We start from the raw sequence: 23,825 nt of genomic DNA on the forward strand, positions 1-23,825 counted from the left end.
GGAGACCAGGAAGTGAGACGAGACAGCATGGTGCAGGCATGGGGGACAGAGAAGGCAGGTTCCCCTATTCGACCTTAAGAGACCAGGCAGTATGGTGGAGGTATGGGGGCAGTTCCCCATTTGGACCTGGGGCAAACAGGCAGCACGAGGCGTGGAAGCAGAGTGTGGGCCTTCAACAGCGGTTCCTCAACCTGCTGATATTCCCAGAACTCGTATTGAATATTTTGAAATTAAAATAAGCGGCGCAATTAAAGAATGTATTAATGTTGACACGGAGTTCAACCTGGAAACGGGGATAAGAAATGGAATGAGAGACCGGCGAAAATAAATAAAATACAGCTCCATGCTTGGGGAACAGCGTGTGGGATGCAGTTACTGCTGTTAAAAAAACAGCTAAAAGAGAAAGTAATGAATCCTGAGAAAAATGTGCCCTTGTAAACGCATTTTGGTCTTTATTAATGGTGAGAACAAGTTTCTAGAAGGATTCTGCCTGCAGATGATGCACTTGGACCTTTCTTCTATTGTCCATTAAACATACATTAGGCGGCATTAACGTCCGGTGTGGAATAAGAGTAATTTCGTATTGTGGGTTTGACTATCGCGTTTGTACGCGAGGAATCGCGCGAATGTTGAATGCTTTGTGAGGGTGAAAGGTGGAGCCAGAGGCCACCTCTATTAAACACCGCGATGTTTTACATTTTAAGACTGTGCATGCATTTCACCAACAAATACAGGATACGAGCCTATGAAATGGTACTTTCTTGGAAGTCTGGGTACAGTGGATGTAATAGTTTCTAGCTTTGAATACAAAATAAAATCGTTCAGACCGGAAAGTAGCGGTGCCCTGCACATGCTGCACGAAAGGCAGCGGGGTAGGACGATCATCCAGTGGGCCCCCTTCACCCTGTCATTGTCGTGTAGTTCCTATAAACCAATATAGGATCTGCACGTTTAGACAACGTACACTATAGGATTGGTGTCCGGACTGATTCTAGACACCCCCACCGGGTATGTTCGCCTGTATAGCAGCGAGCTCATAGTGCCACTAGAAACCCCTCATACCAGGGAGAGAATAGTTCTTGGCAACTATCGAACATGACAACCCTGAGCCCTCGGGACCGTGGAAACAGTGCGATACTTTTCGCTCAGTCACTCGTGCTCACTTTGTCTCAGAGAAATGCACAGAATAAATGGTGGGGACGTTTTTCAATAAGCATTTATTGAACCAGCGTCATTCTAGTGTAAGATAGGTGTGCTGAAACAACCATTAGACACAAACAGATATAAATGATTATAAGCACCGATAACGTAAAAGGACGGTAGATGTATACCATGGTGCTAAAACAATGAATACAGGCGAGTATATAAAATACATGATAGTAAAATGCGTACTCCTACAATGCGACCCTAACTAGATGTACCCAAGTGTACCTAGCATGTATGTAGGTGTAAACCCAAGAATCCCTCTAGCATAAAGTCAACCCCATTACCTGAAGTGATAGACTGTGGGACCCAGTCTTGGTCTCGAGATGGATACCCCGCAAGGGATGTCAGACCACTGCGAGCTGGAGTGTCTGCGTGCAGGAGCCTCAGCATCTCACGTTAGTGTGCAGCAAGATACGGTGTTTATATACCCAAAGTTGTACCCTCCGGGGTTCTACCTTGCTGTGTCATGTCGGACTTAGGATGACGGAGGGAATGACCCTTGTACATAATTATGATGCAGGAGATGGTAGTCCTGCTGAGTTTCCAAGAATCCTCATGCATAATGGATGAGGCTAGTTTCCAGGGTAAACCCTACGTCCTGTAAGCAGCACCGTAACTAGGTAAAACATCAATGCCAAGAACCGTTATGTGGTGGAATGGTGGGGGAGAATATAGGTGAAAGGTTAGGTGACTACCTGAGCCTATTTTGGGGTACCTATATGGAACATAACATCAGGAGGTCCCTAGTCAGACTCAATCTGCCTGGAGACAGCGCCAAACCAGTGCCAGGTCTGGCAGAAACCTCTACCTACGGAAAGCAGGATTTGACCCCCACACAAAGCTGGCAAGTGTTATCACATGCAGGTATGGCTCTCATTCCTCACTGCATCACTCCGCACTTACACAAGTTTGTCACAATATGAGCAAACTGCCCACACACAGGCCCCACTGTACCCTCTTACACTACCAACCAGAACAGCCTTGGCGTAGCGCTGTATCCTGTCACACGAGCAATATTCGGTACGTCAGGTGAGATATACAAACGCTACTGCAATCATATAGAATATGAATCGTACAGGGCGGTGACAGAAAAGTAAATCATTAGCTTAAAAAAAGACAGGAAATGAATTCAGGTGATTGAATGAAACACCCTCCTGGCTCTCAGCGTCACTCACATGATGCTTGGGTTTCCCTCTGGGCTGGTAAGGCTCCTCATAGCTCTGGAGGTGCGGGTCATTCTTTGGTCACATTGCGTCCAGGCTATGCCTTGCTTGAACGATCGCTTGAACTCCACATGGATCACCCGCCTGTCCTCCCACAACACTTGACGCAACCAAGTGCCCTACATCCTTCACAAAGACATTCAAGACCAGAAAGGTAGGAAAAGGGTTTTATTTACAGCATAAAAATAAATAAGCCCTTGCGGGGATCTGGCGTGTTCATTGGAGGTTATCACACATGGTCTTCAGAGAGTCACAGGGACACATACCCTCGTAGTCAGCCAAGAGCAGGGTTGTGGGGGCCAGTTGGGTCACAAAAGTGGCGCCCGTGCTCTAGGCAGAGGAGGAAAGTAGGACCAACCTACAACGTTTTCCCTTGAAACCCAACCTCGGGTAGGATTTCTGCTCATTAATAGCTTTGAGAGTCCAGCAGCGACCTCACACTCAGGAAGTTCTTCAGACTGATTTCAGTCATGGTGGTACTCAGTCCTGGGGCTCACCCACGTAGTGACAGATGGCATCAAAGTCTAGTTTCAGCACGTTCACCTCATCCCGCAGAAGCTGCACCAGTGCCCGACTTTTCCCTTTATCCCTGCGGAGGATCCGGCCGACCTGCAAGGGAGGCAGAGGTTTGCTCAACACCAGCACATTTCACAAAAGCATTCCAATAACGGATACACTATCCCCCTCCCATGGCCAAGCATGGACCCTGTAAGACACCTGCACAAAGTATGGCCACATTCGATCCCACCCAGCAGCCCTTTCAGGTGAATGGTAAGTTTTAGCCCACACAGGATCCCGTCCCTACACCGACGAGTATCCCCTCTAAGGGTCACATGATTCCTCTCTGAGCACCGGCAGCTTCTGATGCCAACTGTGACTTCACTCCGGCAGCTTGAAACCTATCAATCAATCAATCATGGTATTTGTAAAGCGCACTACATACCCACGAGGGTCTCGAGGCGCTGGGGGGGGGGGGTGGGGGGGGGAGAAGCTGCTACTGTTAGAAGAGCCAGGTCTTGAGAAGTCTTCTGAAGGGGGAATTTTCACAAAGATAAATTCAGTCGCAAATCTAAATTGATGACCAAATGTTAACTTATGCCAGCTAGGAATTCACAAAGCATAAGCATGGGAATATGGGCGCCTATCTTGAGGTAATACTCTCTTTCCATTGGCTGATCTTAGGTGGGGACGCCAGGGTCCAAGCATCAGTAGCCAAGGAAGAGGGCTCAGCTCACCCATATCAGAGTTCGTCTTGTTCTTTAAAGTCTCTGACATTTCCACATCTTTTCTGCTTGACATTTACTGCATTAACAGATAGGAAACATACTGCTCGCATGATAGAAAATTTGCCTTTTCACTGTGAGCGGATTGTTCTGGTCTTAAGTCTTTATATCCTGGTCACTGCTCAATCTGCAGCTGCCGCACCTGTACAGCACTCTGTGGCCCTGGACACCTGGTTCACGCTTTAGAAAACCACGTAAGTAAAATCAGAGAGGACTACAGCTTTCTTAACACCACAAAGGATGTTTGTAGGTCCCAATGTGACTTATAAGCAGTTTTCAAATCCGCCTGATAACACCAGGCAACAGTTTGAACCAAAAGTAAACAAGGTCATGGACCGAGGGGTCTGCGCCCTGGCCACACATCAGACGGTGGTCTGCAGTGATGCACTGGAGAGAAACTGGGCCTGTTCCTGGGCTTCTGAAAACTCTTGCCTGCACACAGTAGTTCTTTGTTTCTGAAATTGATTCAGGATTCCTTGGTCCTAGAATCCGTCTCGTTTCTGCCTGTTCTCCTGCCCGGTGATATCGGTCCTCAGGCACCTCAAGTGTGGAAGCGAAGCTCCTCTGTGGATCACTAAAGGCTCCACTCCATTGACACTCTTAGAAGGTTCTCAGTGCAGAAGATGGCACATGTGCGGGACTTCCACTGGTTGGTGTGACCTCTCTACCTGTTCCCATCGCTTCCACACCGTTGACACGCAGAAGGTTCTCACTGCAGCAGATAGCACACGGGTGGCACGTCTCACTGGTTGATGTGACCTCTCTGCCTGTTCTACCGCGGATCCACTATGGATCACTGAAGGCTCCACTCTGTTGACACTCATAGCAGGTTCTCAGTGCAGGAGATGCACACGTGCAGCACGTTTCACGGGTTGGTGTGACCTCTCTGCCTGGCCATTAGGCGGATACTTTCCCTGCCCTTGGTTTATGATCATTGCTGTCCATCTGGGGATGGTCCAGTGGGTGCCATCTTCAGCCCAGAGTACCCTCTGCCAGCAATGGTGAATGGAAGGTGGAGTCTCTGGAAGAAGCGGTGATGGAGCTCAAAGCCAACACTGTGGCGAGAACATATGAAGCAAGCGCCATTCATCCCCCATTGAGGTCTCTAGTCCAGTGAGTGGGTGCAGGACACATCCACCAGCTACACTGGATACTAAGTTTGCCTATCGGAATATGGCTTTTAGGGTACCACTAGACGCCCATAAATAGGACTGCATGAGACTGGCTCCCAGGAGATACAGCTTTCGGCATCGAATGCTGATGTTGCTAGCGATAGCCACGCGTCCCTTGCTGTTCTAATGACCTGGAACTTGCAGCTTCAGATTCATGTAGCCTCCTCCACAGTGTTTGGAGTATTCTCTCATCCTGCGACATCCTGGGCTCACTCTGGCCTCTATTTTGACCAACTTTCACCAAACTATTTGCTAGCCAGCATGGAACTTCCTCTGTGGTGAAGGTGTTCTCCTTCCCTTGATTTCCCCATTTATCTTGCAAAAAAAAAAGTTCGCATTTTTGGGTGAACCTCAAATAGTGAAATGTAAATCTTTACTGGGTCTCAAAACTTAAATCTTCATAAGATCAAAGATGCCCCCAGAGCCCTTTTCTGGAAGTACTCCTTCAAAACCTAAAAGGTTGCTCTGTCCCCCAAAGCTCTACTTCCTCATATTAGGATTGGAAAATTATGAAAACCTTTCTGTTGGTGGAAACTTTCAACTCAAAGCTATCTTAATATTTGTCTTTGAAAACGTTTTGCTCCTTACTTAAATGCTTAGTAACTATTTGTTTTTAGAACAATAAATTGTGTTGTGCAGCACTTTGATGCCTTTTTGATTTTACTCAAGCCTCATTAAAACAAAATAAAATTGCCAAAAAGGTTCACATCTGCTACAAAGCAAGCTGTGTTGTTTGTGCCCACCACCAACTACAAGTCTAATCACGTGACCACAAAACACTCCACCCACCTGACCACTATGTGGCCCCAGCACCACCATGACGAAATCCTCCTCCGCCTTCGGGATGAGAGTCTCCAACATGGACTCCTTGATTCCTGTGAGACAAAGAACACATTCTCCATTAGGGGGAAAGAATCCTGCAGACACGATAGAAGCACGAAAGAGAAATGGGAGGGGTGCTAGATCCGAGGGGAGATGAGAATGTGGGAGATATAACAGCAAGCACAGAAAGGGCGAGACTGACAAGGAAAGATCAGATGAATGAGCGAGAACAAGCTAGGAAGAGTGCAGAGTCAGAAAGAGGGACCTTAGGAGAAGGGAGAGTAGAGAGAGTCAGCGCAGCTGCCAGGTGTATGCGAGACCCAAGGGATCGGAGGACAACGTGCCATGCAACGAGCATTGCCTTTCACTTGGAGACAGAGGAGCCAGGTGCTTCTGCTTTGACTCTCAGGGGGCAGCCATAAAACAGCGAGGGCTTGCTTTTAGAGCGTGGTGTGGGGAAGAACGCCTAGTTCAGCGAGCACATTACTCGATATATATACACTATGTCCAACCACTGTTGCTCATTTTGTATACACTATTATAGTAACACTTTTTCAACATTTGTGTCTTCAAGGACTTCTTTGCACTTCAACCCTGGACACAGTTGAAACGTGGTAGCCTGAGCTGCAACCAAAGCGCATTGTTGTGTTAATGTGACCAGCGATACACAGTTTAGTACATCGGATGCTTGCACGGTTCTTTGCCCGGCTGCGTTGAAAGTGACTACACTGCAACGTCTCATGGTACTTAGCAGTCAGGGGTGAAGAATGGAGAACAAGGGGCAGCGATGGTCGTGGAGGGACAAGGGCCCTTACGCTTGGGCAGATGTCGGTTGAGGAGGAAATGCAGTGATGTAGGGTTGAGATTTAGGAAGCGCTCTTGCAGGGGGCAGTGCCACATTCATACGGGCCGGAAGAGCGAGATAAGAGTCGAAGACATACAGTCCTTATCCTGGACTTACAGGGAAAAACGATGGGTGCGTTGGCACACAGACCTGTGCGCAGAGGCTGCCAGCCCTCACAGACTGGGATGTGCAGCAGTTGCATTCCTCCTCTCAGCAGTCTCCGACTCCAGATGGCAAAGCGCTGATTTGTGCTCAGGTTCTGGGAAAGGCAGTTTGCGTCCAACCAAATGACCACTTTGATGCAAGTAAGTCCAAGCTTTCGGACGGGACCAATTTTTCTGGTTCTCCCACATGTAAACACTTCCCACATAGATCAAAACAAAGACAGCATCCTTCCAACCACGCATCCTACACGGTGTAGCATGCTACCCAGGTAGGACAGCACTTCAGCCCTCCACACCGGGGTAGTACGTGCTATATAAATGTTACAATATAATACATAACCCCTTGGCACCAGCCGCAGGAGGAGTGTTTCTTTGAGGTTGTGGATTGCACTGCAGGCGACCTCTGCATAGTCCGTGGCTATAGGGGCCCTGGCTCCTACAGGACAGAGGATGTGGGGATCGTTAGGGAGCCCGTCTGCGGACTGGAGGTGTGCCGTCCTGATCTTTCCCTTCGCCGCCACCTTCAATCGTTGCCTCTCTCAGGCAACGCGAGGACCCGTCTGAGCCGGCTCGGTCCGGGACAGGTAAACAGGAAGGTTGTGAATTTACACCCAGACGTGGGCGTCTGACTTCACAACGCTTCGTACAAGGAGGTGGGGAGCGGAAGGAGCAACGACTAAGAAAACCCTATGGAACACCCGACTACCTCAAGAGCAACGTACATACGGAGGACCTCGCCTCCCACTTACCCAAGCACCAACACACTCGCATTCAGGAGGCCCAGACATGACCGAATACAAGGAATTACACTGGCAGATCAAATGAGCAGTCTTCCCCAGAGCATAAAAGGCTGCACCCCAGAAAGCGATTCGATGCTTCATGGTATGGTCAAGGGAACTGGAGCCACATTGGGTGGGCAACCATCAACCAGCAGACTCTTCTCCCACTGATGGCGACCATCAGGCAGATGATGTAGAGTGCCTTGTTAAGAGTCTCTTGATGTGGGTCTGGAACATGGATGTCCTGACCAGACAAATGTACTTGATCGTTCAGAATAAGAACATGGGTGAGTCACATGCCCTCGGCACACATAACTTGACCGTACATAGTTTTCCCTCTCCCTGCTAGCTTTCCTTCAATGGAGGGGAGAAAGAGGACCGTGGAAAGAGAAAACAAGAATATGATTAGGAAGAGACAGAGCAGGTGAGGTGGACAGATGTGAGAGGATGGTAGAAACAACGTGATGCGAGGTAGATGGCAGAACGCGAAAAGATCACACATAGTAACAGGGCAGTTTGAGAGGGACCGAGAAACAGAAGTATGATGAAAAGAACAGAGAGAAGAGGAAGCAGGAGAGGAGATATACGGCAGGAAACACGAGAAGAGACAGGAATGAACACAGTGCTGGAGAGAAGGAAAGAAGGTTAGGTGGGAGCAGAGAGACAACAGAGAGGGAAGGATTAGAGGAGTGGCTGAGTAAGAAGAGAGCAGGGGATAAATACAAGAGGCAGGGAACAGACACCGATACAGACCATCCAGAATGCGGCCCTCCTCTGTCCGACACACGCACACCTCCGGGCTTAGCACATCTTCAATTCTTATCTGTAGAGACAGGAAAAGAAATGTATATATCAGTTCAGTTCATAAACTTTATTCGGGTAACTTAATACCCATAAAAGCACAACATCATAACAAAAAATAAATAGCAAAATGGAGGATTGACAGTACACAATAATCAAACTTTTGTAAGAATATAACTATAACATTTGATACGTTTTTATGACAAATTAAAAAAGAACTTCATTGGTAATGAATAAATAATATGCTGTTAATAAAACATAGCTAGCAATTACACAGAGATAGTCAATTGGGTAAAAACTCAGGGATCGGGCATAGTCTTACGTGCTCTGGTGGCAATTCTCAAAAAGGTGCTTATGCGAAGGACCAGCTCTTCATCAGCCAGGGAAACTAAGCATGTGTAAGCATTATCCAAACTAATAGGTCTTCTCCTTTTGAAAAATTGATTTAAAAACCACTTAGTATATTTTGTGTAATACTTACAAAAAAATAAAAAATGTAAAATTGGTTGGCCGCTTACCCCGTCACAAGGGCATGGTACATGATCAAGATTATGGTGATAGGGGGGAGGAGCCAATATGGCGACCGGGACGGCAGCGTAGGCTCCCGGCTCCGTGAACCTCCGCACCCCGCACAGATATCCTGCATGAGATCCTTAGCCTGCGCTATCTGCCCGTGTTGGTGAACAAGAGCGGCAACCGATCGTGTGACCCCGAAGTTTCTGGCAGCGGTACCGCCGGAGAAATGTCCGTCTGAAGTTTGCGGCCTGTGCAACCCTGGAACCGGGACCTCGAGTGGACACCATGGCCGGGCGGCAGTTCAACAACAGCGGCCTTTGGTGACTGGGTGGAGTCGGACTACCGGAGCGGTGCGAATATCGGCCTACGTTTCGCCGTGGTCGTTCCTACCACTGAGAGTGGCGGAACGAGTGCGTGCCCGAGGTGGCAACTCCAAGACTCTCCGGTGATTGCCTCAGCCTTCGCCGGTGAGCTGCCCGGACGCCGCCCGTAACTCGCCCTGATTCTTGCGGGCTGCTCCCGGATTTTCGCGGGCGCTGGTCCGTGGTGGGGATGACTGTGGCCCGTGACCACACACCGGACACATTATTTGCCTGCCCCCGGAACCCTGTTTCCAGTGACATGGAACCCGAGGCGTTTGTGCCCGAGTCCCGGTCCCGATCTGGGTTGGACCTACCCAGCGGCCATTTTGGTAGGATAGAGTCCACCATCCTGTACACTGGGTTGCAGCAGGATTGGGAGGGTGCGACTCTGAGGAGCGTAGCGGAGCGAGCGCCGGGAGCTGTACTGGGGTACGGTGACCTTCTCGAAGCTCTCGGTGCCCTTCATTCCACCTTGGTTCACGGCGCCTGGGTGTTGGGGAGTAAGCTCGATGGAGTGACATCAGCGTCGGAACAGTTGCGGCCTGCCTGTCCCCAGGTACGCTGGGACTTCTTACACTGCACACGGGAGGACAGTGTCGTGGCCGCCCCTGTGAATAGTGCACACCTGGACACTCCGGACAGTATACTAACGTGCGATCAGCTGGCTGTGGATCTGGTCTGTTCCGGAGGTTTTGGACCTGAGTGGGGGGTGGTGGCCTTGTCCCGTGCGCGGCCTCCGGCGACTCAGGCAATATCCAAGCAACGGTCGCCTGCTCTGGCTGATTCCGCCTTCCTGGACCTGGTGTGCAGTGTAAATCCTGGGGCAGCACTGGGAAAGACGACCCTCCATAGAGCTGACTGTGTCGATCTTCAGAGCCTTCTACCCTACCTGTGTGTGTCGCTTCCTGATCTTTATTGGCCGCTTCTCTTCCTTGTAACATTGGACATGGCACTGGGTCGATGGGTATGCATGGGTAGGTTTGCAAAGAGTGGCCAAGGATAAGGCTGATCCTTCAGAGGTGGTCATCTAATAGGCGGGCGGGCTCGGGAGTTGCGTGCTCTCACGGCATAACGGTTAGTGTACTAAGTGCGTAATGCTCCTTACTTTTCTTTGACAGGGTCGATTTTGTGTTGTTTATTGTATGCTTTGCGGGAAAATATATGGTGCGGGAGGGAGAAGCCGGGGGCATGTTTTGCAGGCCCTCCTCCAGTTTATTAATACTCTCTCTACCCCCCGTCTGGTGGGGGCTCTTTTCCTACTCCTTTTTCTCTGTTTCTTCTATATTTCGGGTCTGGTTCCGGGGCGACAGGCACACTGCTGGGGAGGGGGGCCGTACTCATCTGCAGAGGTGCAGGGTGGGGGGTTGGGGGGAGGGGATTCTTTAGTCTTTAAACCTTTTTTTCCATGGCCTCCTTTTCTTCTCTTATTCTTCTTTGTCTTTTTCTGGGATCAGCCTGGTAGAACTCCTTTGTTGTTAATCACTGCTGTTTCCTGAGTGCCATAATTTCCGTGGTGTTTCCTGGGTCTTAGGGCAGGGGGTTGCAGGCGCAAATGGCCGTGATATTTCTCTACATCCTGAACTTCCTGTTTCAGCGCCATTGCTTAGATAGACTGCTGTTTATTGTTTACGTTCATCATTCTGCCTGCCATTTTTCGCTGCTGGGAAACTGTTTGGCACCTGATCCTTCCATCCTCCTCTATTATAAAATGTAAACCTTTATTATCCTGGTCTCCTACTTGGGCTGTTCAGAGACTGAGAGTATGCTAGCATCGAGATTCTGCTCCCCGAGGTGCTGACTGTGATCAAATTGCTTTCTGTTATTCTGACTGTTTAGCGGCCGGCCCCGGGGGTTGTAGGCCCATACGTGTAATTGATTGAAATATCAATAAAGGTTTTTCAAAAAAAAAAAAAAAAAGAAAAAAAGATTATGGTGATAGCCGAGAGGAAAACACAATGCAAATCTGACAGTTCCTGCTCTAAGGCGGAATAATAGACTCCTTTCCCAGTAGCTCGTGCGCAGGGTGAGATATATAGGTAGAGAATGATAATGCTGTTCTATTGACATGTAACTAAGAACGGAAGTTTTCTTGGATTCCAGGCCAATCCGGTCTGTGTTATATAAAAAGTAAAGGGCATCTCTAAGCTCCTTTTTTGGCACGGTGTCAGCTATATTTGCATTTTAGAAGATACTTTCTTTATTAACACTACACAGGCTTTGATGTACTCCCCTTAGCCAAGGAATTTCCATCCCTTTCTCACACATAAGGCAGTCATTAATAATCTCTCTAGTGAGGGAGGCAGCCTGGTTCTTCCATACCGATAGCCAAAAAAGGGCAGGACGAGCGCGTATAAAATCCTATATAAAATTAAGATTGAGTTCTCTGTGGCAAATGTATTGTTTGGTAGAGATTGGGATGCCCAAAAGTTTCCTGCAGAATGTATTTTCTTCCTGCTGGATGCAGGAACAATTTGCAATGCCCCAAATCTCAGCCCCGTAGGTGGCCACAGGGACGCACTGTAATTTAAAAATGTTTAAAATGGCCGGTATAGCACCAGTGGTCTTTGGACGGGGAAGACTAAGGATTGAGTTGGAGGCCTTTGAGAACTTGCTCCTGGAGTGAGCAAGATGCTCAGTCCAGGAGCCGTTCGTAGCAAAGACCAATCCAAGATAGGGAAATGTACGTGTGCTTGTCAATTTCTGGCTACCCACTACAATAGAACTTAACTGTCGCTTCCCAGGACCACAGGACATTAAAAATGACTTCTTAAAATTGACACATAGGTCCAGGCTATCCATGTATTCAACAAAAGTCCGAAATAAATTACGCAGAGAGATCGGCGTGCGGCCTATAATGACCGCATCATCTGCGTATAATAGAACGGGGAGAGTTTTACCATTAATCATGGGGACGTCATGGGTTGAGGTTTTAAGCAGATTGTTCAGCCCATTAATGTAAATAATAACAAGCATTTACAATGCAATGGTCTCGGCATTGTTAAAGTTAGAGCTATTGGCATTGCTCATGACATTCTTGTATGTTTTTGTTTTTAAAACATTTAAAGAAACGGCATTGTTATTTACAATGTCAATAGCTTAATCACTCTCCAATGCGAGACCTATTGCATTTGCACCCACACACAGAGCCACCTACACAGAGCCACCTACACACGCAGAGCCACCTACACATACAGAGCCACTGACATAGAGCATTCTACACACAGAGCCTCCCTCACACACACATCCTCCCACACACACACACACAGAGCCTCACACACACACACACACACACACACACACACACACAGAGCCTCCCACACACACACACACACAGAGCCTCCCACACACACACACACAGAGCCTTCCACACACACACACACAGAACCTCCCACACACATATACGCTACAGCCAGGGCTTTAAGAGGGCCGGGTCTCACCAGTGAAGAGCATCGGCAGTTTTTTAAATGGTGCCTCGAAACGGGTCTCTATCGGGCTCTGTTTTGTGCCCTGGCACCAGCGGTCCGTTTTTGCTCCGTTTTGTGTCACAGCAGGCCCATTGAAGTGCGTGCTCACTTCTCTCTAGTGGAGAATTTAGCTTTAGCGTTGTATCCTTTAAAGATTTCCCTTCTCTTGAAACTCAGGAGCAGCAACATCGTCGTGTTGTCGCCAGGGCTTAAAGTGGAAGCTTTTTCAATATTACATATAATAAGCCATAGTTGCTGCTTATTTATCTTGTGCAACTAAACCACTGACAAAGCCAATAGTCCTTACTTGTTGTAGGTCTGATGCTAATTGTTGTATCATATATCTGGATAAAATGACAGAAACAGCAAAATACAAGCCGGGTGGCATACTATGCTAAGCACAGATTTTTAATTTACGTGTTTAAGCCACGCCCTTAATTATATTTGCCACGCCCCTTTGAGCGACCCCCCCCCCCCCCGTTTTTCCATCCCACTTAAAGCCCTGGCTACAGCAATTCCGTTATGTAGTGAGAGCAACATAGCAAATGGATTACAACTTACAAGCATCTCTCCCGCCATCTCCGAATGTCTCCCGACCACGGTATTCTTCCACTCCCTTCGCTTCCCGCCTTACTGCCCCAACGCCCGGTGTCTGTCCACACCTTCTAACCAAATCCTGAGTTGCAATTTTTTCGTAAAGTCATAAGGGTGAGGTGCGCAGAATGGACAGTGTCACCGGTATGAGTGGTAAAATCAATGTACGGGGAAAGGTGCATTGGACGATGCAATGAGGGTCCCAGCAAAGGTGGCGGGGGGGGGGGGGGAGTTACAAAAATAAATACCAAAATGTAAACTGCTGTGACAGCCATCCTGGGTGGAGGGAGTCTGAGGATAAAGCGACAGCAGTGGGTGAGTAGGGCTCGTATACAAACTTTTTTGAACTGCGTACAATATTCCAATTAAAGTGGAGGGGATGATGAACCTCTACTTGAGCGGTTTCACAAAGCCCGCTCCGTCCCGCCAAAATTTCAAACCGTGGGCGGATCTCTGTCATCGCGAACCCCCCGCCTCCGTCTAATAGGGGCCCTCATTTTTGGTGCAATTAAAAGTAACCGTAGTGGGGCATTTCGTCTCTGTCCGTGCGCTCTTTTCGGCGGTAAATCAAGTTTAAGTTTATTATGTTTTGGCTCTCAAAGAGGGCCACATAAAATAAAAACACAATTATACAACAATACTTACAATAAAATCACAAACAAACAGATGAGAAGGAAATACATCATATTCACTGGTCAGACAATTGACAAATATTTCTCTATATATCATTCAATAAATATTTAAAAAACCTTTAAAAAAGTTAAAAACTTTAAAACAGAACATTTCATTTGGAGGACAATAAAGTGCATGAAAAAAGGTATTTACATTTAAAATTCCTAATTGTAAACAAATAGGTTTCAACCATTTGTAACGCAATAAGCGTAAAGCAGGACAGATAAACAAAACGTGATTACGATCCTGTACAGCATTATGACAAAGATTACATATAGGAGATACACCATACCATTTAGCTAAAAGGGGGTTTAGTGGAAGCAAATCTTGTCTTAAAAGGTACCATAACCTACGGACTCTATGGGGGATATTCCATGTGAGGTATTGTTGTGGCAGCTTTAGTGTATATGAATTTAAAAGAAGTTGCCTTTCCGATTCTCCTTGTTGGGCAATCATATTCAATTTATAACTGAGTTCCCAAGATGCACTTTTTAATTTAGACTTTAGTTCAGAGGGAGTAAGTAAAAACAGAGTACTTACATCCAACTCTAACAGAGTTACTGCTTCTCTAAAGTTTTTTACTAACAGGGAAAACTCATTGAAATTGCCCAGAAGCTCATTTTTTATGGCTTCCCGTAAGGAATCCTTTTTACCTCTAGCTAAGCAAGCTACCCACCTTACCAGGGCAATCAACCCCTGTACCCAACAACTTCGGAGTCCGAATTCCAATCTACATGAGGATACAGAACAAGCTGTATTAATGGAAGTGATTCTTCTTAATATCTTTCCTTCCATTCTATGTAAAAATCCCCAGTGTTTTAACTCCACTAATTCCAACCCATACAGTAAGGTTGCAGGGATCTTTGCCCTAAATACATCCATAAATAGTGGTGTCTCTTCCCTGTAGCCTTGTACAAGGAGCATAATCCCATACCATGGGCTAATGCTTTACGCGAGTTATGGTCTGTATGGAATTTCTCACTTAAGTTTGCCGAGATTATTTTACCCAAGAAGGTGTAGGTTTTTACCACCTCTAAATTATGTCCGCCTATGGCCCATCTATAATTTTCAGACCTACATTTTTTCTTTCCAAAAATACACATGATTTTACTTTTCGAAGCATTAATCTTCATGAAATTTGCTTCTGCGAATTGATTTAATGCATATAAGCGGTTAGACAAGCCCTTCGGAGTTAAATCTAATATGAGGATATCATCTGCATACATTAAAATTGATACAGGTGATCCTCCAATTATCGGGGCTATCCCACCGCACACTGAAATGGAAGAAGGAAGGTCTGCCGTATAAAGAGAAAACAATATAGGGGCCAATATGCACCCTTGTTTCAGCCCATTAGGTGAAGGAATAGATTGAGACAAACCTCTTTCTCCACCTTGTAATACCTTACACCACGTGTTCGAGTGAAGGGCTTTTATAAGTTCGAGTAAGTGTAACGGCATCCCTAGAATAGCGAGCTTTCTCCACAGGGTTGGTCGGTCGACCTTATCGAACGCTGTGAAGAAATCAATGAATGCCGCATATATTCCACCACCGCGAACACGTACGTATTTATCGACAATCACCTGTAATGCTGTTAAATTATCAAGTGTACCATGCTCTTTACGGAATCCAGTTTGTTCCAAGGGTAGGATGTCATTCAATTCCATCCATTCAGAAATTAAAATCAAAAGACATTTTGCAAAGATTTTCCCTATCGCGTCCAAAAGAGCAATTAAACGATAGTTCCCAGGACTATCCCTCTCTCCTTTTTTAAATATCGGGATTAATATACTTCCCCTCCAAGAATTAGGGACTGATCTCGATGAAAAGCAAGCATGAAATACTGGAAGGAGAATCCTACTCCAGGAAGTAACGTCTTGTTTTATTATAGACATGGGCAGCTCATCCGGACCCATAGCTCCGGACGCACTCATACTCTTTATCACTGAAGCGATGGTTTTCTCAGTTGGAAGCTCTATATTAGGCTGACTATTTAGGGCTGGATCCCAGCTGTCCTCCTCTACATTATTAGAGGCATACAAGCTAGATATAAATGATATCCAGACATTTTCAGCAATAGAGATAGGGATAGGGGAAGTTCTTACCCCACATCCTTTCCCTATTAGGGTCCAGAATTCTCTAGATTTATTAAAGGCCGATGCCTCTCTTAACCTAATCCAGAGTGAATCTTCTTTTTCTCTTTTTAATTTTATTCTAAGTCTAGCTCTCCTTCTTCTTAATAAGGCTATCTTATACTCATTTTCCTTAGTTCTGCTAATGTACTGTTGCCTTACGAGTTTATTTATTTCCTTATTTAGGGGTAGTAATAAACTGGGAGGGAGATATAGCTTCTTGATTCACTCGTCGCTTCCTCCTCGAGTGATCGCTCCCCTGCCTGCGCTCTCTGTGCAACGTGGTATCGTTATTTCAAAGCTGCACTGTTTGGCGATTTTAAAGCGTGTGCATTTCTTTGCCATTACTCGCTCACTTTAAGTAGACCTGTGCATTGTTTGTGTGAGCCCCCGGCGCCCTGCTCTGCCCTCCCCTCCATTTTGAGCTTGTTGTTGTTGTTGTGCTCTGTCCCTTGAGCCCGCCACGCCTCCCAGCTGAGCCGCCCTCGCCCCTCCCCCTCCACTCTCCATATATGACAGTAGTTCACGCGCGCAGCGTTTACGCGCAGCGCCCGCGCCCAACCCGCGCCGAAGGTGCGCCAAAGGTAAGCCCGTCTACGCCCGTCCTCGCCTGGACCGCGCCCAGCGCCAGACCCCCTGCCCCTCGCGCTGCGCTGCCCTCCTGCATCACCTACGATGCCGCCACCCTCCTAGCCCTCAACCCCGGTCGCGCCCCCAACTGCGTCCAAGCCGCTCCTGGACACACTCATGGCCCTTTCTCATGCCACTCCTGCAAATTCAGCGGTACCGACAACATCTCTGCTACGTCCACACCACAGATTCCCGACCCCAACCACCTACAATGCATCCTTCTCAACACCCGATCGATCCACAGGCACGCCATTGACCTATGGAATCTACTAGACACCATTTCCCCGGACATCGCCTTCCTTACGGAAACATGGATGAACGCTTCCTCCGCCCCAGACATCACCATTGCCATCCCTGAAGACTATAAGATCACCCGCAAAGACCGTACCGGCCACACAGGAGGAGGAATCGCCATTGTCCACAAGAAATCTATCCGCATCTCAACCAGCTCTGACGCCAACCTCGCCAACTCCGAACACCTTCACTTCCAGATCCACATCGACCCCAAGACCACACTCAGAGGCACCCTCCTCTACAGACCACCAGGACCCCGCGCAAAATTCAGTGAAGACATCACGGACTTCATCACTCCACACGCGCTCCCCTCCAAAGATTACATCCTTCTGGGAGACCTCAACTTTCACCTTGAAAAGACCAACGACCGCAACTCCACCACCCTGCTGGACAACCTCGCCAACCTCGGACTTAAACAACTAGTCACTTCCCCCACCCACATCGCAGGGCACACACTCGACCCCATCTTCACCTCCAGCAACCATGTCTCCTTCAGCCACACTACGGATCTCCTCTGGACTGACCACAGCTGCGTTCACTTCACCTACAACAAGCCAAAACCCACCAACCACCTCCAACCAACTCTGCAAAGAAACTGGAACAAAATCACCACCGACCAGATCTCCGCATCGCTCCTTCTAAACACCCCAGCCCACTCTTCTAACCCAAACCAAGCCGCCGCCAACTTCACCCTATGGCTATCCAACACCGCCGACACCCTAGCACCACTGAAAAAACGTCAAAGCAAACCTGGCAGCAAGAAGGCCTCATGGTTCAACGATGATCTTAAGAAGTCCAAGAAACTCTGCCGCTCCCTTGAAAAGGCCTGGAAAAAAGACCCATCCACTAGCACCAAGGACGCCTTCAAAAACGCCACCCGCACACACCACCAACTAATCCGAAAGGCCAAGAAAACAGCATTCAAGGATCGACTTGACAACAACGCCCACAACAGCAAGGAACTTTTCAACATCGTCAAAGAATTCTCCAACCCCTCAGCCAACTCCAACGACATCACCCCCTCTCAAGCCCTCTGCGACTCCCTAGCCTCATTCTTCCACAACAAGATTGCAGACATTCACAACAGCTTCGACAACCAACCCGGAGACCAACCCACCCAACCATTTGCTGAACATTCTCCCCCCGTAAACACCCTCAACGACTGGAACCCAATCTCCACTGAGGACACAATCCGCCTGATGAATTCCATCCACTCAGGATCCCCCACAGACCCATGTCCTCACCACATCTTCAACAAAGCAGACTCCGTCATAGCACCGCACCTCCGAGACGTCATCAACTGCTCCTTCAACTCCGCCACCTTCCCGGAGAACTGGAAACACGCTGAACTCACCGCCCTTCTGAAAAAACCCACAGCGGACCCCACCGAACTCAAAAACTACCGCCCCATTTCGCTCCTTCCATTCCCGGCCAAAGTCATCGAGAAAGCCGTCAACAACCAGCTCGCCGCCTTCCTCGAAGCCAACAAATCCCTCGACTCCTCACAATCTGGCTTCCGAGCAAAACACAGCACTGAGACCGCCCTAATCGCAGCAACAGACGACATTCGAACTCTATTGGACAATGGAGACACAGTCGCCCTCATCCTCCTCGACCTCTCTGCAGCATTCGACACAGTCTGCCACAGCACCCTGTTACAACGCCTCAATAACATCGGAATACAAGGAAAAGCACTTGAATGGATCACCTCTTTCCTCTCCGGAAGAACCCAGAGAGTCCGCCTCCCACCATTCAAGTCCGAGGCCACTGAAGTCATCTGTGGCGTACCACAAGGATCATCACTCAGCCCCACCCTCTTCAACGTCTACATGAGCCCCCTCGCGGCCATCGCCCGCCAACACAACCTCAGCATCATCTCTTACGCGGATGACACTCAACTAATCCTTTCTCTCACCAATGACCCCAGCACCGCCAAAACTAACCTACACGAAGGAATGAAAGAAGTTGCCGAATGGATGAAACAAAGCCGTCTGAAACTGAACTCAGACAAAACAGAAGTCCTCATCTTAGGTACATCCCCCTCTGCATGGGACGACTCCTGGTGGCCGGAAGCCCTTGGAAAAGCACCCATCCCGACAGACCACGCACGGAACCTAGGCGTCATCCTGGATTCTTCACTCTCAATGAACAGACAAGTCAGCGCCGTATCCTCATCCTGCTTCAACATTCTTCGCATGCTCAGAAAAACATTTCGCTGGATCCCCACCGAAACAAGGAAAACAGCCACCCATGCTCTAGTCACGAGCCGACTGGACTATGGAAACACCCTCTACGCAGGTACTACCGCTAAACTCCAGAAGAAACTCCAACGAATCCAAAACGCCTCAGCCAGGATCATATTAGACATCCCGCGCAACGAACACATCTCCAGTCACCTGAAAGACCTCCACTGGCTACCCGTCAATAAGAGAATCACTTTCCGACTGCTAACTCACGCACACAAATCACTCTACGACATCGGACCAGAATGCCTCAACTCACGACTGTCCTTCTACACCCCCTCCCGCCAACTACGTTCTTCCAACCAAGCCCTCGCCACTGTACCTCGCATCAACAGGACCACCATGGGAGGCAGATCCTTCACATACCTGGCTGCTAAAACATGGAACTCACTCCCCGCTTACCTTCGCCTCACCCAGAACCACCTGGCATTCAGAAAACAACTTAAAACGTGGATATTTGACAAGTAATCCTCCTCCCCTTTCTAAGCGCCTTGAGACCCTCTGGGTATGTAGTGCGCTATATAAATTCTCTGACTTGACTTGACTTGACTTGACTCTTAGGTTTACTTAATTTCCTAGCTCTCGTGGTAAGGTTTTCCTTAAGAATTTCAAAATATAAAAATTCCCTACCCTGCCAATCATCTAGTTCAAGTAAGGTTTGGGCAAGAATATTTTGTACATCTTTCATAGTGGAAGGGTCCCAGAAACACCTTCCAGACTTGCAATGAATAGAAACACCTTTATTAATTATAGACCATGATTCAGTATCTGGGGTTTGTATTGAAACTATTATATTAATCACATTATGATCGCTCAAACAAGATTGAGAGATCACCATGTCCTGAATATAAGAAAATGAATCATAATCCGTAATTACATAGTCCAAGATAGATTCACCCCTAAAAGAATTATGTGTAAACTTAGCCGGAGTGTCAGAAGGCATCCTACCATTTACAATTAACCCCTCTACATAACTAAGTTCTTCAAGTAATATCTTTCCTCTTTTGTTAGTTTTCATTTTACTAGGAAAGATTGCTTGGGGTATATTGTATGCTTCTTCCTTAAATTTACTTCTAAACAGGTCTATACTAGAAGTGGACACTTTACTATTTAGGTCACCCATAAGTAAAATATATGGGGGGTGATCGAGCTCTAGTAATTGTTTTACATAAGAAAACATTCGCTTCAGAACGGTATTAAAGATCTCTTCAGGTGGGATGTATGCATTAAGGATTACAAGAGAGGTCCGTCTGCCTGTGGACGCTAGCTTATTAATAGTTATTGATTGAAAGAGATTACTAGTGTCCTTATAATGGGAAAATTGCCATTGTAATGAATTTGATAAAAAACAGGCTATTCCTCCTTTCGCGTGCCCTTTTTGTGAGGGTGTGGCAGCGGCCTCAAATACAAAATAATTTTTCCCCCCATAAAGAGAATCTTTGCACCATGTTTCCTGAATACATAGCACATCTGCATTCAGAGAGAATAGATAATCAAACTTCTGAGGACAATTATGTAATCCTGCAGCATTCCAGGATATGATTTTTAATTGTCTGTTAAAGATGTAAAAGCGGTCTTAAGTTATTCGATGTATTACTGGATAAAACTCCTGGGAGCCAATTCCAGTGTTGATTATCTTCTGTCATGGAAGTAAGTAGATTTTCAGGGGAAGAAGGTACCTGAGAGACCATACGCTTTCCTCTAGAAACCCGTATCTTTTCGGCGGTAGTTTTCTTCCTGGTTTGGTGGCACGCGGCGGCCAGACAGACAAAAAAAAGTCCCCGCCTGCCCGCAGAAGGATCCGACGTGTCCGCGGAATCCGCCGCCCCCACCGCCGACGGCCATGATTCTGGTCAAATCATTTAATCTACCTGTGTCTAACAAAAATGACTGTGTCCTTGTGTAACGCAACGGGTGCTCGTGTAAAGTGCTATATTAAACTCCGGGAAAAAACAAAAAGTTAAAATAGGTCCACGTAGATCCCCCGTCTCCGGAAATGATATTTTCCCAAGTAGGAACATTTGGCAAACCTCGCAGTTTAGCTCAAAGCGAATGTTTCTGGGAAAGGTCTTTTGTTGAGCCGCTCATCACATTGCCCGGGCCCTCTCCTCCCCTCGTATTACACCACAGCACTCCCTCTGGCAGCTGAAAACACTTTCAGGCAGAATCTATTTCCCACGGGCCACGGCGGGGGAGGAAGGAGACTGGTAACTGCGACACTCTTCGCAAACTAGGAGAACGGCCTGAGAGGAACGTCTGAGGCGCGACGGGAGCGCGAGGATCGTGACCCACGAGTTCCCTTCCTTGCTCCGAGGATGAGGTGCCTCGGTGTTCGCTGCCTTGGCTTTCTCTCCTGTTTCCCTTTGGCCGTCATCCTCTCAGAGGCTCGGGTAACGTGTGAGTACGTAATTTTTTTGGGGTTGGTATTTCCTATATGCAATTTTGTTCTAATGCGTGTGAATATTATCGTTCGACTCCCGCTCTCTGCGCGTGCGACCAGAAGTGCACAAAACCAGTAAATGTGAGCTGAATGAATAGGATAACAAACTGTTACAGTTAGCTTTTCCAAAGTCGGGTTGTGTAATACGGTCTAGGAGACGAAAGTCGGATAGTGGCTTAAGAAAACAAGCACACCACTGCCTTTCTCCGAGGTGAAGCAGAAATGCCTCGGAGAAACGCAGTGGCGTTTTCGGATTCGGAGGCGTGTTTTTCTTTTTCTCTCCTCTTGCCATTGGCTGGAGGAGAGAAAAACACGCCCAGCGAAAAGTAACAAAAATACACGCCCCCAAATCCGAAAAGGACGGGGCTTGTTTTGCGAGACAAGCCTCTTCTCCAATGGCTGGCCAGCATTTAAGGAGAGAAGAGGGGCGGGTTCAAGCCCCTCTTCTCCAAGTCATTAAATCTCGCGAGCGAGACTGCGCAAGCGCAGCCTTTGCTAGCCGAGACCTAAAAAGGAGGGGGGCCAAGACACAACCCTGTCTGACCCCCCTTCCTACCTTGATGGCCACAGAGACCTCGCCACCCGTGCCGATCCGCACCTGCGCCTGAAGGTCTTTATGGAGGTACGCTAGGAAATGTACCAGAGGTTCGTCCAAACCATATGCCAAAAGAATTGCCCAGAGCTTCGACTTATTAACAAGGTTGAACGCTGAGAACAAGTCCATAAATGCCATATAGACCAGGGACTTCCGTGCAATGGTATATTTCCCAATAACCAAATTGAGATTGAGACATTGCTCGTTGGTACCCACCTTGCTACGGAAGCCTAGCTGACAGTGCTCTAAGATACTATTTTCCTCTGTCCAGGTTAAGATTTTATTGTACAGGACTCTTCCCAATATTTTTAAGGTATTGTCAATTAGTGAGATCGGCCTATAGTTACTAGGCTGTGACCGATCTCCTTTTTTTTAAAATTGGGACTATAATACTCTTGGCCCATGTATCTGGTAACATAGTGTGAGTTAAACTATTAAAGACATTTAAGAGTAGTGGGGCCCAGAAATCTGGTTTCCATTTTATCAGATCAATTGGTAACCCATCTGGGCCAGGTGCTTTGTTCCTAATGCTCTGTTGAATAGCCTCTACTTCAAAAATAGTTAACTCAATGGTAGTAAAGGGGCCATAATCGTATTGGTCAAGCTCTTGTTGCGGGGTAGCATAGATTTTTGAGAAATGATTTTACCAGGTCTCGCTTGAAATATTGCAACTAATGGGAGTTAATAACTGACCCATCGATCGAAGCTCCCTTACTGCGGACCAAAAAATGTTACCCTTTTTTGTGCTTGCGGCCTGGGATAAAGTTTCCCAGCGTTCATTCAAGAGGATTCCCTTCCTTTTCCGGATTGCTATGTTGTATTCCCTCCTTGCCGATTGTACGTCTGTGGCACATCTCGGGTTAAGTGACAGTGCCCTACGAAGATTCCTATTGGCCAATGTGCACTCACGGTCGAACCATCTAGGATTGTTTCCTGCCAAAGAGGCAGGTTTCGACAGGAGTGTTTTAATAGCTAGGCACAGTTTAGAGAAATCCAGAACTACCTCAATGTGTGCAGTCTGTAGTGACAAGCAGGAATTAATAAGGTGCATATTGCCTCTAACTAACGTTTAAAAAAGTTTGCCACTGTCAACGCTCTTCCATACTAATCTCAAATTATCAGTTGAGGGCATGAGATTTTTTGCCCCGCATTCGAAGGAAAACGCAGGCCTGGATGCAGAGCTCAACACTATTTTAATGGGGTTATGATCCCCATAATCCTTTGCAATTACTTCAGTGGCCAATAGTTGATCTTCAAGGCAGGGAGAAATACAAATAAAATCAATGGTTGACGAGCAACCCCTTCCCCTAAATGTTGGTAATTTTTTATTAGTGGTATTAGGGCTGCTCACCAAATCCATAACGTTAGTCAGGTTGTTTGATTTTAAAAACAATGTTAACTCTACTCCCCTACGAGACGAGGGCCCAGGATTACTTATTCCTTTGCCATGCGCCACGCCATTGATTGTAGCATTAAAATCTCCTCCCAAGAGAATCCCAGTAGATCCCTCCATGTTTCGCTGAATATCTAAGTTAGAAATGAAATAAAAAAGCCCAATGAAGTTCCTGTTGGGAACGGAATAAAAATCA

At 47.3% G+C, this 23,825-nt stretch overlaps 1 protein-coding gene across 1 annotated transcript in view; it reads right to left on the reverse strand.

Moving 5' to 3' along the window:
• Positions 1-2,582: 2,582 nt before the first annotated feature.
• The window catches only part of GPKOW (G-patch domain and KOW motifs), a 115,330-nt gene continuing 94,087 nt past the window's right edge, over positions 2,583-23,825 (reverse strand). The window contains exons 9-11 of the mRNA XM_085629871.1: positions 8,247-8,316; positions 5,674-5,759; positions 2,583-3,038 (exon numbers count right to left, since the gene is read on the reverse strand). Of these exons, the coding sequence (XP_085485997.1) occupies positions 2,910-3,038; positions 5,674-5,759; positions 8,247-8,316 (285 nt within the window). The 3' untranslated portion in view covers positions 2,583-2,909. The remainder of the gene's footprint in view (positions 3,039-5,673; positions 5,760-8,246; positions 8,317-23,825) is intronic.

The sequence above is a fragment of the Triturus cristatus genome, chromosome 10 (genome assembly GCF_964204655.1).
Source record: "Triturus cristatus chromosome 10, aTriCri1.1, whole genome shotgun sequence".
Taxonomy (NCBI): Eukaryota; Metazoa; Chordata; class Amphibia; order Caudata; family Salamandridae; genus Triturus; species Triturus cristatus.